At 43.6% G+C, this 16,910-nt stretch overlaps 1 protein-coding gene across 2 annotated transcripts in view; it reads right to left on the bottom strand.

Annotated features, from left to right (window-relative positions):
* Nsf (N-ethylmaleimide sensitive factor, vesicle fusing ATPase) overlaps nt 1-16,910 on the bottom strand; it is a 145,288-nt gene that overhangs the window by 56,318 nt on the left and 72,060 nt on the right. For both annotated transcript variants that reach the window (XM_028882667.2, XM_028882668.2), the window contains exon 9: nt 2,237-2,436. In XM_028882667.2, the coding sequence (XP_028738500.1) occupies nt 2,237-2,436 (200 nt within the window). The remainder of the gene's footprint in view (nt 1-2,236; nt 2,437-16,910) is intronic.

Here is a 16,910-nt window from a genome sequence, read left to right as displayed (position 1 = left end):
ATGACAACCAAAAGGAAAAAGTAAAAAATACAATGAAGAACGGGGCTGGGGAGATAACTCGCTGGGCAAAGTGCTCACTGCACCAGAATGAGGACTCAGTTCAGACGCCCAGCACCTGTATAAAAGGTGGCCAGTGGCATGCACCTGAAACCCCAGACTAGGTGGGCAAGACCGGCAGATCCTGGGGGCTTGTCAGCCAGCAAGTCTAGCCAAATGGCAGCTGTAGGTTCAGTAAAAAAAACTGTTTTAGAAAATAGCAGGCCGTGGTGGTGCTAGCCTTTAAAGTGCTGTTCTAAATTTATCGAGGTGACCTATATGGAAACACTCATCTCTGTCAGCCTGGACTGTCCAGAGTCACAAAGGGGAGGCTTTTGTGACACACATTTACCCTCCATGGGGTCATTAGCTGGGTATACAGAAGAGGCTGCGTATGGTTAATATCCATCTAGAAACTCTGTGCCAGTGCAGTTTTATCATTAGTAGTGCCATGTTTAAGCTTTGAGTTTAAAAACAGTACCAAAATTATCTATTTAGCGACATGGAAACTCTCACAGTGAGATTTTATGAGCTGTTCCTCTAGACTAGGCTTCAACTCATCTTTGTTTAGTGCATAACTATCTTGGCTACCATTAGGCTCAATTTTACCTTTTTAGGTTTTTTTTTTTTTTTTAGTTGACACTATTTATAGGGACTGTTGCCTCATGCTTTTTCTTTTTTCTAAATTTCTAAAGAACAACAACAAAAAAAAAAAAAAAAAAAAAAAAAAAAAAGAAAAAACCCTACAATGTATTCTTAAAATATACTAAACCTCATTTTATCTTTCAATAACCACAAAGTCCGCTGGCCCTTTCCTTAACTCTAAGATGGACTGTGCTGTTTCACCATCTTTGAGATGACAGCATTAGCAATTATTCCCTGCTGTGTTTCAAGAAGGTTACGATGGTAACACAGTGGAAGAATGCCGGAGTTACGTGAAAAACGATGCAAGAGTTCGGTTGACATCATAACGCCGTTGCTGGCCACACAGAGCAAAGAAAATTCAACGGAGAAGGACCATCCTGACCTCCTCAGACCAGGAAGCGCAACGTCATTCAAATGTTAGCGTGAGTGAGAAATTCATTCATTTAATTTTGCAGTGCTGGGATTGAACCTAGGGCCTCACACAGTGCTCCACCACTGAACTATACTCTTAGCCCAATAACTCATATTAAACTAAAAAAAGAAAAAAAATCAATTTTTCTCTCAGCTCTTACAATGTAATTCAGTGGCTTCTAGGTCCTTTGTTTCTGTTTAGAAGACATCAGCTCAAAGTGAGAAGACAATCTGCTGTACTCAGCTGAACAATTCAAAGTTAATTTTACCCAGAAACACTTTACAAACACACCAGGATGTGCAACCAAACATCTGGGCAACTTCTGGGCAGTCAGAACAACACATCAGACAACTGTCAGCCAAGAAACCCAGGTCTGGCTTTTAAATCATTTTTTCCCCTAAGGCCCAAATCCAGCTTTTGAGTTTTTAAACTTGTAGTCAATTTAAATATAGCCCTTGGAGCTCCAAAATAACTTCCGAATTCTTCCATTTCATTATAGGTGGGAATAATTGGTAATGCTGTAATTTGAAAGATGCTACTCCACAACTGAGCTGACTCAGTGGGACTAAGGTTGTTACTTCATGGGGGACTTTACACATGGAGGATTCCTACAGTCTATTCATGGACTTAACTTCCCTCCTTTCCCAAAAGACAAATGAGTTCAACTGTTTGGAAACAGTGTGGTCCAAAAGCACCACTTGAATATATATCCAAGATCTGTTTTTGAACATGTGAGTAACGGCATTTCACATCATGTAAACCCCACATAACCTCTAGGCCAGGTTCTCAATCTTCCTTAAGTTGCAACCCTTTGATACAGCTCCTCATGCTGTGGTGACCCCCCAACCACAAAATTATTTTCATTGCTTCTTCATAACTATAATTTTGCTACTATTATGAATCGTAATATAAATATATGATATGCAGGATATCTGATATGTGACCCCTGTGAAAAGGTTGTTCACCTCCCAAAGAGGTCACAACCCACAGGTTGAGAACCACTGCTCTAGGGCAATGCTGTATGTAACTAAATTTTTCCTGCAAGTTGTTTCAAAATATAGATCACAGGTCAGCTCTGTGTCTCTGGGTGTCACTCAGTGTCCATCATCATGTAAGCCATACGAAGTTTTTATGCTCACATACCCTCCTTTGCTCCTCTTCAGCATCAGCAAAAAGTTTACGGATGTTGGCCTCTGATTCTCCCACATACTTGTTAAGGATTTCTGGTCCATTGACCACCTTGGGTTCTCTTGCATTCAGCATCTTGCCAATCTGTCGAGCCAAGAGAGTCTTACCACAACCAGGGGGTCCATACAACAGGATGCCTTTAACATGTTTACAACCTAAAAAGGAAAGAGAGACAGACTTACTTACACCAATTGACTGAAATCAGGGAGGACATCTAAAGGAAGTCTGCCTTCTTCATATGCACCTTAGGACAAGCCACTGAGGTCACTTATATACAGCAATATACGCTTGCTGAGGACAGACAAGAATTTTTTTATCCCTCCCAGAGCTGAGGACCGAACCCAGGGCCTTATGCTTGCTAGGCAAGCACCCTACCACTGAGCTAAATCCCCAACCCCAAGAATTTTTAAAGTCAAATTTTTAAACAGAAAATTCAGAAACCAGCCCTAACGGCGGCTATATTTGAAGGGGGAAGGGAAGCTGCCAGTTACCAATTTTTGGAAAACTCTTTAACTAACACTTAGAATGAACACTCTTACTCTGGAACTGTGTCTTTGACCTAATATCTAACTAGGAATTATTCCTTGCTTCATTATCCTTTGAGATTCAGAGGAAAGTCTGCCTTGGAGAAAGTCTAATGGAAAACACATCAATTAGAAAACAGTGGGCTATGGGAACTACACCTTCATCACAAGACAATAGGTTGACCAGCCGAAACAAGCTTGGAGAAACACGTGTGTCTAGGCTGGAGGGGTACGAAGAGTTCTGAGGTCTAGATAGATGGCACCAATTTGTGAATAAAGCTAGATGTCTGCACCTGACAAATGCCGAGTGACAATGTATGTGTCTTTTTAGGGCCATCCAGATGGAAATGAAGTTTCAAAAATAGTATTCAAGACTTGTCACTGATAAGCCAAACTACCAAGACTGATGTTCTAGACTCCCCAGGGCATCTCCAGCCAACTACAGGGCTGTTTGCTCAGTTTCTTGAGATGAAGATGACCTGTGATTCTCTTTACTCTTCTGGGACACCAAGCTTCAGCGTTTTGCTGTCATGGTCCATGGTTTCTGTTGAACACAGTTTTCCTTTATACTACACTGAAACAGCACTCTATGAAGTAGCTCATTATCAGACTTCAGCGCTGTTCTCAGAACTACAGGTAAAAATGCTGCAAGTGCAACCGTGTGTTCCTGTGAGAAACGGCCTACCCTCTTCTGAAATGAGAGTCTTAAGAAGTCTGTCTCGAAGGGGAAAAAGTACAATGCCACCGTTGACAGCAAGTAAAATAAATCACACGATACAACTAACCACTCTGAGGGGGGGAAGGTCTTTGGGGCTGACAGTGATATCCATATGTAACATCTTTATGTCAAGAAAAGACACCATTACAACTTCTTGAAAACATGAGCTCTGTATTCCTGGGTAAGCTCGAAGGCAGAAAGGGAACTTACTGGAGACTCATGAAGGCTTGGTACCCCAACCTCTTTCATCACAGGGTAAGGGCTCTGCCCCAAGAACCTAGGCAAGTAAAATGTCTTTGACTTCTGGTCCAGCCCTCAAGCAAGAGGTTCATACTACATTATGGGGTAAACCTGGTTCTTCTCCTGGAAGCTGGCACCACCGATCACAGGCCACATTCAAGCCTCAAGGACAACTAGGCTTTGGAAAGTGACTCCTAATCGTCCTGTTTAAGCCAGCTGTTACCATCTGACTGTCATATGCACAGACCATAGGTGGGCGGTGGCGGGAGTGAAAGAAAGCCGGTTAGGGCTCAGTGGTGAAGAGCACCTGCTGCTCCTCCAGAGGACCTGGGTTCAGTTCCCTGTGCCCTCACAGCGGCTCACAATCATCTGTAACTCCGGTTCCAGGGGATTCTGCCATCTTCAGGCATGCACATGGTGCACCAACACACATGTAGGCAAAACCCTCCTCATACGCGCACACACACAAAAGTAAATAAACATCAGAAGAAGAGAAGGAGCCAAGTTTGCCGAGGACCTACAGGGTCCAGGCCTATTCTCATCTGGTCTTGACTTTCTCCAAGTCTGTCAGCCTCCTCTTAAGGAGACCTCTTCCAGAACAGGCCATACTTTCCTGTGAGCCCTGGGCACAATATGGCCATAGAGCAGAGCGGGAGCAAATTACAGCGCTGTGCTGACTGAGGGAGCCTCCTCCCCCACACTATCCAATTTCAGCTCGGCTCTCACAGCTTTCTCGTACCACATGCCATCCTTGACTTGTCTTTGTTATCTCTTTCCTAATTCTCCTTATGAATTATTGAAATACTCATTTCTTCTCAAGAGCTACCTCATGCCACTAATTCTCAGAGATGACCTAGATTCCCACTTGGCATATTTTAAAAAAGAGATTATCAATTGTGACCTCCCTTCAGCACTCGGCTTCGCCTGCAAACCCTGGTCTGCAAACACGTCCATTCTTAACCTCAACCTTGGCTCTCAAAGGAGGAGTTTTCCTTTCTCTTCTCTGAGGTTTACATTGCAATCATTTGTTTGTATACCTTCTCTCTGGGATGGTGTGCTGTGTAAGGGAAAATACTGTTTTATTGATCTTGAATCACAACTAACCCAGCATAATGCTTAGCCCATAGCATGCACTCAAAAAAGGGCCAAATAAGCAAATCCTTGATTCCTTTTCTTAGAAATTCAAAGAATCTGAGGGAGAAAAATACCATTTTTCAAAATTATTTGAAACCCTTAATTTGTGAATCTTACTACTGAACTAATTTAAATCTGTAAAAGCAAAATAAATAAATAAATAAATCGCCTATTTGAGTGACCAAGCCGTTGCAGATTGGCAAACAAACTATACAGGAATACCAGATTCCAAACTTTGGCATTCTGTTTTTGCGTCTGGAAAATGCTTAGTTTAGTGTGGTTTGAATTAAACTAACTTGGATCTTATAAATAGTCCACAAAACATTGCCATGACAATGAAGAGAAAAGGCTGAGATGCAGGCTTATGAAAGGCATTGTATGTTATCTTTGACATGGCCATACAGCCCGCGTAACATCCACAGTGCATCTGTGCTGCTTCGAGGCCATATCGGTCCTAGATTCCTGTCTAGCATATCAAAGAAATACACATCGACAAGAAGATTTTCAAAATCCAGCTCCACAAAAGAATCAGTTATTTGGATAAGCAGTGGAAATGAGACTTTGTTATTACTATTATTATAGTCTGTCCTGACTTATTAAATAAGCACTGGTCTCTAATTTTAAGTGAGTCATATAAACTGATTCCATTCAACAAACATGTACTAAGCTCCTGTTGGGAAGCACTGAGGGAGGTGTTAGGGATACAGACACGCAAGAAGGAGTCTCTACCTGCATGGAATTCCTGGCTTAGCAGGAAAGACGCAAGTCAAGCATCCACACTATACCATAACCTATCAGTGAAATGTAAGAAATACCTTTGGCGTCTACCCAAGAAAGACTGATTCTGCTGAGGTGATAGGAGAAAATTAGGACTGGATACTGGGACAAAGAGATCCTGAATCTAGCCTGGAAGGATGAGAGGGGGTCATATTTGGACAGTGGAAAGGAAATGATACCAGGAAGAGAGACTAAAGAGAGCCACAGGCACAGAGGTATGGATACAGATGCCAACAGCGACTTGCTATGGCCAGAGCCTTAGAGACTCATGGCCTGGAGACTGACAGGTCTGTGGTAGACCTTCCCATCATACCAGTGAGTTAAAATTTTATGTGTTTATTTGGTCGGGGAGGGTGCAAACATGCCATGGTTAGAATATGGAGGTCAGAGGACAACTAGAGGGAGTTGGTTCTCTCCTTCCACCATGTGGGTCCTGGGGATTGAACTCAGGTCATTGGGCTTGGCAGCAATCACCCTTAGCCACTGAGCCATCTCATCTAGCCAACTCATCCACGAGTTTTGAACTTACAGAGGATGGAAGGGTCGCCGAAGGGATACTCAGCCTTTTTCTGCAGAGACTGACTCCCTAGCTGACTGGATTTTTGCCACCTGAACTTTCATATCACTCCTGGTTCTCTGGGACCGGGGACCTGGGGGCCTCAGGAGGAAGCCCCATGCTACCGCTGATGCCCAGCTTTCTCCTGAGCTTTTCCTGGCTCTGATTTTGAGGCTCTCAGATCCCAGGCTGTAGAAACATCTGCTGCCACTTTTACCCCTGTTTGATGTTATACAAGCTCCTCGGTGATCAGTACCCTGGACCAGTAAATTAGAAATAAAAAGGAAGATAGAGAGGAAAAGAGACTAATAGAAATTATTGACGCTGACATATTCTTTCAATTCATTCTCATTTCCATCCCTCCTCCACCCACTGTGTGTGTGTGTGTGTGTGTGTGTGTGTGTGTGTGTGTGTGTGTGTGTGTGTGTTGATTTTGTTTCTTTGGGACAGGGTCTCATCTAGCTCAAGTTAGGCTTGAACTCCTGATCCTCTTGCCCAGACCTTCCACGCCGTAGAATTACAGGCATACAACTTCATGCTCAGCTTCTTCCTCCTTTCCCACGGACAGTCTAATGGAGCTCCCTAGGAAAATACACACATGCATCTCCACACAACTGAGGGATTCCTAGACTCTCGAAGGTCACCCTGGACACTAAATGAGAGGCTCTGAGGATGCAGCTCATTCAAAGCACTGGCCTGGTGTGTGCAAGGACCTGGGTCTGAGCTGAAGCATTAGAAACACAAATAAAAGCAGGCTGGCAGTGGTGGACACCTTTAATCTCAGTCCTTGGCGGGCACAAACAGAAGGATCTCTGTGACTTCCAGGCCAGCCTGGTCTACACAGAGAAACTCTGACTCACCCCCCCCCTCCCCAAACAAAAAGAAAAAAGAAAGAAAGACAAGACAAATATAAACACTATATAGGAGCCAACAAGATGGCTCAGGAGGTAAAAGCACAATGGAAGGAGAGAATCAACTCCAGCAAGTTGTCCTCAGATTTCCATGTGCACATGCACACCCCACCCCCATCCCATGTAACAAATGAACAAATGAGAGAGGGAGGGAGGGAGCGAGGGAAGAAAAGAAAACTCTCAGAACACATGACTGAATAACCTGGATAAGGAGTGGAAAGGAATGATAATCAGGGGCTGGCGAGATGGTTTGCTGGGGAAAGGCTCCTGCAACCAAGCCTCATGGCCTGATGATTTCTGAGTTCAGTTTCCAGGACCCACACGGTGGAAAGCAAGATTCTAAAGATTCTAGGCTACTGGGGAAGCTGGAGGGTGGGGGAGGTAGAAAAGACCCAGTGATCTCAGAGAACTGGACAATAGGCCGACTGGGTGAGACCCAGGAACGAAACACCCAGGGACCATCTGAGCTGTGTTGGATCCTAATTTTAAAGTGATATCCCACACCACAAGTGTGGCTTTTTTTCTAAAGTCAAACTTAACAGGCAGATACTGGCCCAGGCTCGGCAGGCTGGGAAACACTGGGAACTGACACAGATGAGCAGCAAGGCAACAAGGGAAGGGGATGAGTCCGACAAAGCATGCAGTGCAGGCTGGGTAAAGCGGGACAAGAGTACAGTTAAGGCTGGAGACTAACTGAGGCTCCAGTGGAATCTAACTCACTGGCGTTGGGACTGTGCGTGTGTGCATGTGCGTGTGCGTGTGCGTGTGCGTGTGTGTGTGTGTGTGTGTACTGGAAGTAAGGGGAAGAAAACAAAGCTAAAAAGGAAGACGGCAAGAAGCTGGAATCTGAAGTGGTTACTGGCGATCCAAAGCCTTGGGTGCAATCAAAGAGTGGGTGTGTGAGACGACCAAGAGCGAAGTTTAGTGGACAAAACAGTATAACCAGGGTGGTAAAGTTGCCAACAGCACACAGCTAAACAGAACACACAGTGAAACTGCACTTGGGAACAAGTAATGCAGACAGCGTCTGCCGGGCTCTCCTGCCTGCTCTTCCCTACAATGGCTCCCTTCACACTCATTGTGTTACTCGAACACCAGTGACAACACTCCTAACATTCACCAGTTCAACACGCACTATCGATTACAAAGAACACAAGATACCAAACAAACAGCATGTCTTGGGTTTCTATTGCTGTGAAGAGACACCACGACTATGGCAACTCTTTTGTTGTTTGTTTTTCAAGACAGGGTTTCTCTGTGTAGCACTGGCTGTCTTAGAACTTACTCTGTAGACCAGGCTGGCCTCGAACTCACAGAGATCCATCTGCCTCTACCTCCCCAGTGCTGGGATTAAAAGCATGAGTCACCACTGCCTGGATTTCTCCCCCTCCCCCCACTTATTTTTTTTTCATGGCAACTCTTATAAAAAAAAAAGTGTCTAATTGGAGCTGGATTACAGTTCAGAGGTTTGGTACATTATCATCATGATGGGAAGCATGGTGGCATGCAGACAGACGTGGTGCTGGAGAAGGAGCCTAGAGTTCTACATCTGGAAGCAGGAAGAGAGAGACACTGGGCCTGGCTTGAGCATTTAAACCTCAAAGCCCACCCCCAGTGACACACTTCCTCTAACAAAGCTACACTTGCTCCAGCAAGGCCACACCTCCCAATAGTGCCACTCCCTGTGAGCCTATGGGGTCCATTTTCATTCAAACCACCACATAGCAAATGATCACAAGCTGCTTTAGTAGTGATTTAAGCAATGAGATACTGGAAGACTTGGCGCCCAACGTGAGACTGTCTAGAAAGAACCCAGTTGAAAACTGATTGGCATCTCATTCCAGGTCCTTTAAAATAAGGCAGTTCCAGACATTTCCTAAACTCTGCAGCACAAAAGCTCCATCTTAATTATGTTTCTCAGAAGACATTTGTCAAAAAGATTGAGGGTATGATTTGTGTTAAGGTGCAAGATAGGTTGAAGATTGATTGGACTAAATAGGAAATAAATCAAGTGGAGATTTCTAGAGAACATTAAAAATTACTATGCATTGATTTTTCTAACCAGTTCTTAGACTCGGATGTCAAAGACTAGAAAGCAAAGCCAGACATGTTTTAAGACAGGTCAGGAGCAGGTGGGGTGGTGCATGCCTGTGACCGCAGTGCTCAGAAGGCAGAGGCAGAAGGATGGAGAGTTCCAGAGCAGGCTGGTGAGATGGCTCACGAGTAAAGATGCTCAGCAGCAAGCAGATGACTTCAGTTGGATCCCTGGAGCCCACTGGTGGAAGGACAGAACCAACTCCTTTGCAAATTGTCTTCTGACCTCCCCGTGTGAATTATGGCATGTGCACATGCATGTGTACACACACACACACACACACACACACACACACACACACACACACACACAATAAATAAATGTAATAATAATTCAAAAACCACTCCCCATAAACAAGAGAAACACTTCCCTCCAAACTGGGGAGGAATGCTGTAATAGTGTTGGTTAGGGTTTTGTTTGTTTTTAATTTTGTCAGGTAAAGGTTTCTTTTTAAAAAAGAACTATGTACCCTTTAATCCCAGGACTCAGGAGGCAGAGGCAAGTGGAACCTTATGGATTTGAGACCAGCTTGATGTACATCATGAGTTACAGGACGGCCAAGGTGACACAGTGAGACACTGCCTCAAAAATAAATAAATAAATAATAAATAAATAAATAAATAAATAAATAAATAAATAAATAAATAAATAAGAGATATGACCATTATTTCATATAAGAAAACACATTTATTATCAAAAGGAATGAGAGAAGTAATCTCAGAATAAAGGACAGTCTTTTGTGTTAAACTCAGTTATGCATACTGTTAAAAAAATAGGGGTTCTAGAAAAGGAAAATCATGTAATTATATTATAATCTCAAAACTAAAAGAAAAAGTGTGTGTGGGGGGAGAGGTTCTGCAATTGAAAAAGACACCTCCACATACATTTGAACACATGTGCACCATGTATATACACACATACACAAATGCACACACACATACAGTAGAGATGTTGGAATCTGCTTGTCTATATTAAAATCCACTCACTAGGTGGAAATAATAGTAAGTACCTGAAGGTCACTGTGATAATCAAGTATAACAAACAGAAAGCAACTGCTGATTCTCAATGACAATGCCTAGATGTTTGTTGCTAAGTAATAGAAGCTTATTTTTATCATCTGGCTATGGATGAACAATGAAATGAACCAGACCTTTAACTACTACTTAAGAATTAGATCACATCAGATGCAACCGTAAAGCTTGAAATAATTAACTACTTTGCATACGGCTCATCACTTCTGAGCATGACAAGGTGGCCATCTTGCACCTTAAAACTTTTCCTAGCACTACTATTGTCATGGAATGCTGAGAATTATAGTGTCTGTTACATTGAAGAAACTCAAGCTCCAAATGAACACAGCAGCACATACACCATACCATAGCATTTCCCCAGAGATGTTCCTATCGGGTCAGTGAAGTCAGGATTTCCCACAGTGTTAGCTGTTCTTCCAGCTGGACTATCGGAATCAATTCTCTTGCTTCTCTGGACCTCACGCAGAGCCCACTCCACCAATTTCTCAAATTCCTAAGCTCACGTGGCATCAGTATGTAGCCCCCTCCATAAAAGCCAAGCCACCACGATGACCAACTCGACTGGTGCACATCCCTCTATCCTTTCTCCCATTATCTTCAGTAGGTTTCTTTCCAAAGTTCTCTTCATTTCCCCAACTGCAACCCCTCTTAAAGTCTCTACCAGTATTAGAAGGGTAACACTGGCTCTTTAGGGGCATAGTCTTTGCTCTGCTTGCGCTCACCTGACAAGACCTGATTCTACTGGGAACCACATGAGCCGTTTCTCAGTATCTGCCCCAAAGTATATTATTGCAATCTAGACTAGCACAGTACATCTTTCCTGTTAGTTTGAGGGGAACCAGAAATACATTATTTCCCCTTCTAACTGCTAGTCTCTTAGCTAAATCAACAATCCTTCAACAACATACAAAATCAGGACACACACTTAGACCCAGGTGTTAACATACATGTAAAAATTGGGGTAAACTTCAAGAGATGTTAAGGTGTACATTACAGACAGCATGAAGTGATTGCTTGTCTAAAAGTCTACACAGAACAAGGCTTCACCACAATGACAAGCATTTCTAGCCCCACTGATGAAGATAACACACAAAAGTATTTATAGGTCACTTAATAAGTTCATTATGATGTCCTAAAATAGAGTAATAAAAAACTACATAGCCTTAGTTCTGTAACCCAAGGAATAAACAGTAATGTTTGCTGTTTAGAATCTTTGAAAATACCATCCAAAATGAGACATGTCAGTGTGAGTTAAATAAACATTTTTTTTCCTAGATGTCACCAGAGGCCAACTGCATCAAGGAAAAACTGTCAGCAAAATCCCAGGTATTCAAAGGGGGAACTCACTGTCAGGATGTCAATAAGTTAGAAATGATCTCTATCAAATTAGCATTGAGATGGGAGTGCCTAATTCATTTCAAGGGTGGGGGCAGGATATGAATGATTAGTGATATTTAAAGGGGAATCCCAAGTGGCTTCCAGCTCCAACACAGACAACGGCGCTTGCCAAGGAGGAGTCTGTCGAGACCAGTGCAAGTCAGGGCATCGTCACGGGTCTTGCAAGCTTCTCTAAGCAGGTGTGCAAACCAGCTCTGAGAGTTTAACACTAAAAAGTGCACGGACTTGTACAAAGTGCAGTCCCAGTTATTATTAATATTTGATCTCTGAGTTTTCATAATTTTGCTTCTGTGTCTTTAAAAAGTATGAATTGGAACTAACAAATATAGTTCTACTTGACTTCCTCTTTTCAGAGTACAGGATGATTATGTTAAGAAACGGGTTTTTTAAAAAAAACTTTACTTATTTTATATTATCTATTTATTATGACACAGGGTCCATTTATGTAGTCCTGGAACTTGTTATGTAGACCAGGCTGGCCTAGAACTCAGAGATCCACCTGCCTCTGGGTCCCAAGGGCTGAGATTAAAGGCGTGCATCACCACTGCCCAGCAAGGTTTACTTTTGTATGTGTTGCTATGCACACGTGAGTGCGAGGCTGTGGAGGTGAGAGAGGCATTAGATCCTGGGAGCTGGAGTTACAGGCCACTGTGAGCTGCAGGACAAGCTGGAAGCCACTCTCGGGTGCACGCTTTACACATCGCTCCAGTGCCAGTTTTTGTTTTTCTAACCGGGCAGGAAAAACTTGGAGTGTGACTTTCATCAACTTCTGTCTCTCAGAGTGTTGATCAGATGGAAGGGAGGTCGCCCTCCACACTCCTGCATCTGTGTGCTTTCCACATCCTTAAGGAGACATTTAAGATGAAGACCACTCGACTCCAGCCTCCATTCTCTTTACAGCGTGTTTGTCTGGGGGCGGGGGGTGTGTGTGTGTGTGTGTGTGTGCGCGCTGCAAGGACACACTGAGCTCTGCTGTGGGTAGAAAGGGACCCGGGCCTGAGCACCAAGCAGCTGTGATAGCTGTCTACCATCTGACTGGTCCAGATCCAAATTAGTCAACTGCGATTCAGTATAGATCTTCTCATCAGATAGCCTAGAATGAGAGATGGGATGTGTGGGGCAACCTTCCCAACTAATCTTTGCTGACACCCCCACCCTTTTACACTCCCTCCTAGGGTGTTGCCTGGTATTTCACGAATTCTTGATGACAAAGATCATGCTCTTCCGTAGCAGGTCCTGCCTTGCTGCCATCTGGCATTGTCTGCTTTCCGATCTCAGCAGTCTGCAGTTTGTCCTTCCGTCTCCTCTGTCCCTCAGCCTTCACGTTCTTCTTGCTGCTCTACAGGACATCATCTGCTTCAGCCAACCCCACGGTCTGTTCTGGCAGACAACTCAGGGCTGCCTTCTTTTCCTTCACCTGGAACCTCTTCCTCACTCTCGTTCACTGTCTTCTGTTCCTCAGAAACCACAGCCTAAAGCCAGGCTTCGTGTTAAACGTCTGTAACCCCAGCACTCAGGAGACTAAAGACTGTTGTGATTTCAAGGCCAACCTGGGCTAAACAAGCGAGTTTAACGTCAGCCTAGGCTACCAAAGGGGGGAAATCATTTCCTTAATTAACACTATTTGACTTTGATCACATCTTTGGACTCAATTCTTCAGTACCTATAGTAGCCATTGTCAAAACAATGTGTATCAAGGACGTACAGGATTTATTTAAATGCGTATTTCCAGGCATCACTCTAAGAAACGGGAATTCATGAAGTCTGAAGGGGACCTGGGATAGGCGAATATGTAATGTGTGCGCCTCCATGCCTCTAAAAGCAAGGCAGAGGACACACCAAGCGTAGTTAGAACTAATAATGTACCAGCTGCCGGAGCCTCCCTGGCTTCTTATTTCACTTCGTGTGTATGTTCTTGGCCTCCACTGAGTCACAAGCTGATAAGAACACATTTCCTATCCTTTGACAACTGTAGCTGCAGAAGACAGCAAGTCTAGAGAGATCAAATTATCAGGACTAGATGGAAGTTTCCTCTACATGAGTGCGGCGGGAGCAGTAAGAATTTGCGAGAGATGGTTTTCCCCAGTGGTAAATTCAATGGGAGTGAAGACAAAACGATGTCTAAAATGGTAACACATTTAGCTCTAGCCTGCACTGGGAGACCGATGTGTCTACCAAAGGACCCACACTCACAGCACTCCCCTCAACCCTGGGGGCCCGACGTAAAGTAACTATAAACAGACGTTAATGTTCAGAAGTGGACAGGATGGTAAAGGGCGAAAATGGGAAACAACCTGATTGGGAAATGAGCCTTGGAGAAAGATGGATCTGAGGAGGCCTGAGATCAGCAGAACTGTTTTCTTTACAGACTTTAAGAACTTTCACAAAGAAGGAGAAGTAGGATTATTCTCCTTCTGTGTGGTCTCAGGAACACCAGAGCTGGTCACAGAGACGTCTCACTTAACCTAGGAAGTGCCACCTGGAGTGGCAGAAGTCACTCAGGAACACGGCAGGAGTGTGGGCTAGCAGAGCCTCAGGACCCAGCACAATGCGGAGCCCACACAAAGCTGACGGTCTCTGGTGGGGCCAGCTAGTCCTGCAGGGGTCTGCAGTAAGCACTCCAGGATGGCGTCTCGGTTACGCGTGACCAGTACCAGACAGAAGCAACTTAGTGGAGGAAGAGTTGTTTGGGCTCCGCCTCGGTGGGTGTCCGCCTCAGTCACTCTCCACCTGTTTTTAAAAAGACTTATTTATTTATCTTATGTGTATGCGTGTTGTCTACATGTGTGTATGTGCACCACATGTACGCCTGGTGCCTGAAGAGGCCAGAAGAGGGTGTCAAACTCCCCTGCAGCTGGAGTTACGGATGGCAGTAAGCTGCCCTATTGGTGCTGGGAACTGAACCCAGGTATTCTGCAAGGCCAGTAAGTGTCTTAACCACTGGGCCATCTCTCTAGCTCACTACCTTATTTTTGAGACAGGGTCTGTTGCTGAGCCTGGAACTCACTGATTTCATGTGGCTATACTGACTGGATGGTGAGCCCCAGGGTTACCCCTACCCCAGCACTGGGGTTCCAGAGGCCAAACTTAGCTTTTGCACAAGTGCTGGGGATCTGAACTGAGGTTCTCATGCTTGTGTGGCCAACCCTTGACCAACGGAACCATCTCCCTGGCCCCCATTTTAAGCATTTTCTCAGTCAGTTCAAATGGAACTGCTTAAACTTCTTCACGTCTCTGACCTGCATACTGTTCAGTCACAGGTGGTAAAGGAGGTGGAAATGGAAAGGTTCCATTTGCTTTTCATTAGGTAAATTCAGACTATGTACTCACTGGTCTGCGAGGGCACTAAGTTAGCAGTGGTCTATGTAAAGCACAAACTGGCCCTCAGTGCTGAGACATAGCAGTAGGATGGCTTAGAGCTGTTCTTTCCTTAAGTTGGGAAGGCTTGTTTTCGTGAGCGACCATTATTAAGCTAACAGTTCTGCACTTTCACACTGAGCACAGGGAGGAGGGAGAGGAAGGGCAAGGAGAAGCTCTCTGTTAGCATCTTCACACCTACAGACACTTTCAGATAGTAACCTGCTCCTGTAGACATCATCTGTTCTGGTAAGGTGCCTGTGTTTACCAGTCCTTATTTCACAACACGAAGCTTTTAGATACTTACAGATGATAATGTGTGATGAAAGTGGAGCCAGTGAATTAAACGATTAGCAAATTCTTTTTGTGAAAATTAAGAGAAAAGAAACATCTGGGATGTGGCACTGTTAAACTATCTCTAAGCAGTCTTATCAATACTCCCTAGGTTGTTAAGAAGCAGAGATGCATTCAGATATATCCACATTTACACTGTGATTATAACCACTGATACACGCTGCCTTTCTTTTGGCTGGAGTATAGGAATACAATATTAAACAATTAAATGAAAACATTGCATATGCAAATATTATGACAGTGCAAATCTGATACTGAAGTGTCTAAAAATTTCCACTCAAATGCCACGCACCTTGTTTTAAATTAGGCATTACGTGAACAGTGTGTAGCTGTCCACCTGCCAGTATGTTCCTCCAGAGGCCCAATGGCATTTTGATTTTAAGATTTTTTTGTTTTCATAAAGATAATAAAATATACCTTCAACTTCATTGGTATCATATGCTTCGTTATAAAAATGCTCAAGGCTTTGGGACTTGTATATTAGCAAATATTCATGATATATGGGAAAATGAGATACATACATAAGCTCGGCCATGTAGAAATGCATATTTGTTATCTAAGGAATAAAAGGATACATCAAAATTGCTGGTAGTTAGGCAAGTTTTCTAGTGCTTTGCTTCTTGCAATTTTCAGTATTCTATGAGCATGCTGACCCTCAAAAGTTGAAAAAATATAAACATTATTTTTTAAATAAGTAAATAAATAGTAAATGCATACACAGAATCCAGGAAGCTAGAGATTAAAGTAACTACAAAATGAAAGGACTATCCTAAATGTTTTAATATAGTCTTTGATTTATTTTATTTTACTTAAAAATTAACCAATATGCAGACACATCAAGTTGTACCTGCTAGGGGATACCGTGTAGTGTTTGAAATGTGTTGTGTAGTGTGCAAATCAGGCTGAACCATTAGTGTGTTCTCACACGCAGTCACGGAGTTCTACGACAAGGTACTGTTCCTCCTCTCGGTAGGAAAGAGCATGGAGCCTAAATGATTTCCTCATGGAGACATGTAGAAAGAGGCAGATCTGGCTCTTGACCACCAATCTACCTGACAGGGCTGAACCCCCAGGGAGGCTCAGCTACTGCTGGAGCTGGGTCTCAGCTCTGCTTAGTCCTCATTCAGTGCACTTGAGACACAGCCTGAAAAATCTGTATTTCTTTTAAAGCCTCAAAAATTCTTATGTATACCAGAGAAAGAGATACCGTGTTACTGAATAGGAAAAGCATCAGAAGAGATGGGAGACACTTGGAATAACTCCTCAAAATGAAGAAATATGGTGGGTGCTATGCTTTGAATATGGTATGTGCCCTCCAAGGCAAATGTTGTAATGTTGAGAGGTGAGGGGATGTTTAAGAGGTCACTGAATTGCCAGGTATGGTGGCACACATATTTAATCCCAGCACTGGGTAGATAGATAGGTTGATCTCTTTGAGTTCAAGAATAGCCTGGTCTACATAGGGAATTCCAGGACAGCTGGGGCTACATAGTGAGACCCCGTCTCAAAAAACAACAACAAAAATAAACTAGTG

This window comes from Peromyscus leucopus, chromosome 8b (assembly GCF_004664715.2).
Source record: "Peromyscus leucopus breed LL Stock chromosome 8b, UCI_PerLeu_2.1, whole genome shotgun sequence".
Classification (NCBI taxonomy): domain Eukaryota; kingdom Metazoa; phylum Chordata; class Mammalia; order Rodentia; family Cricetidae; genus Peromyscus; species Peromyscus leucopus.
The sequence above is the reverse complement of the archived record's forward strand: the minus strand, read 5'-3'. Positions and strand labels throughout refer to the sequence as shown.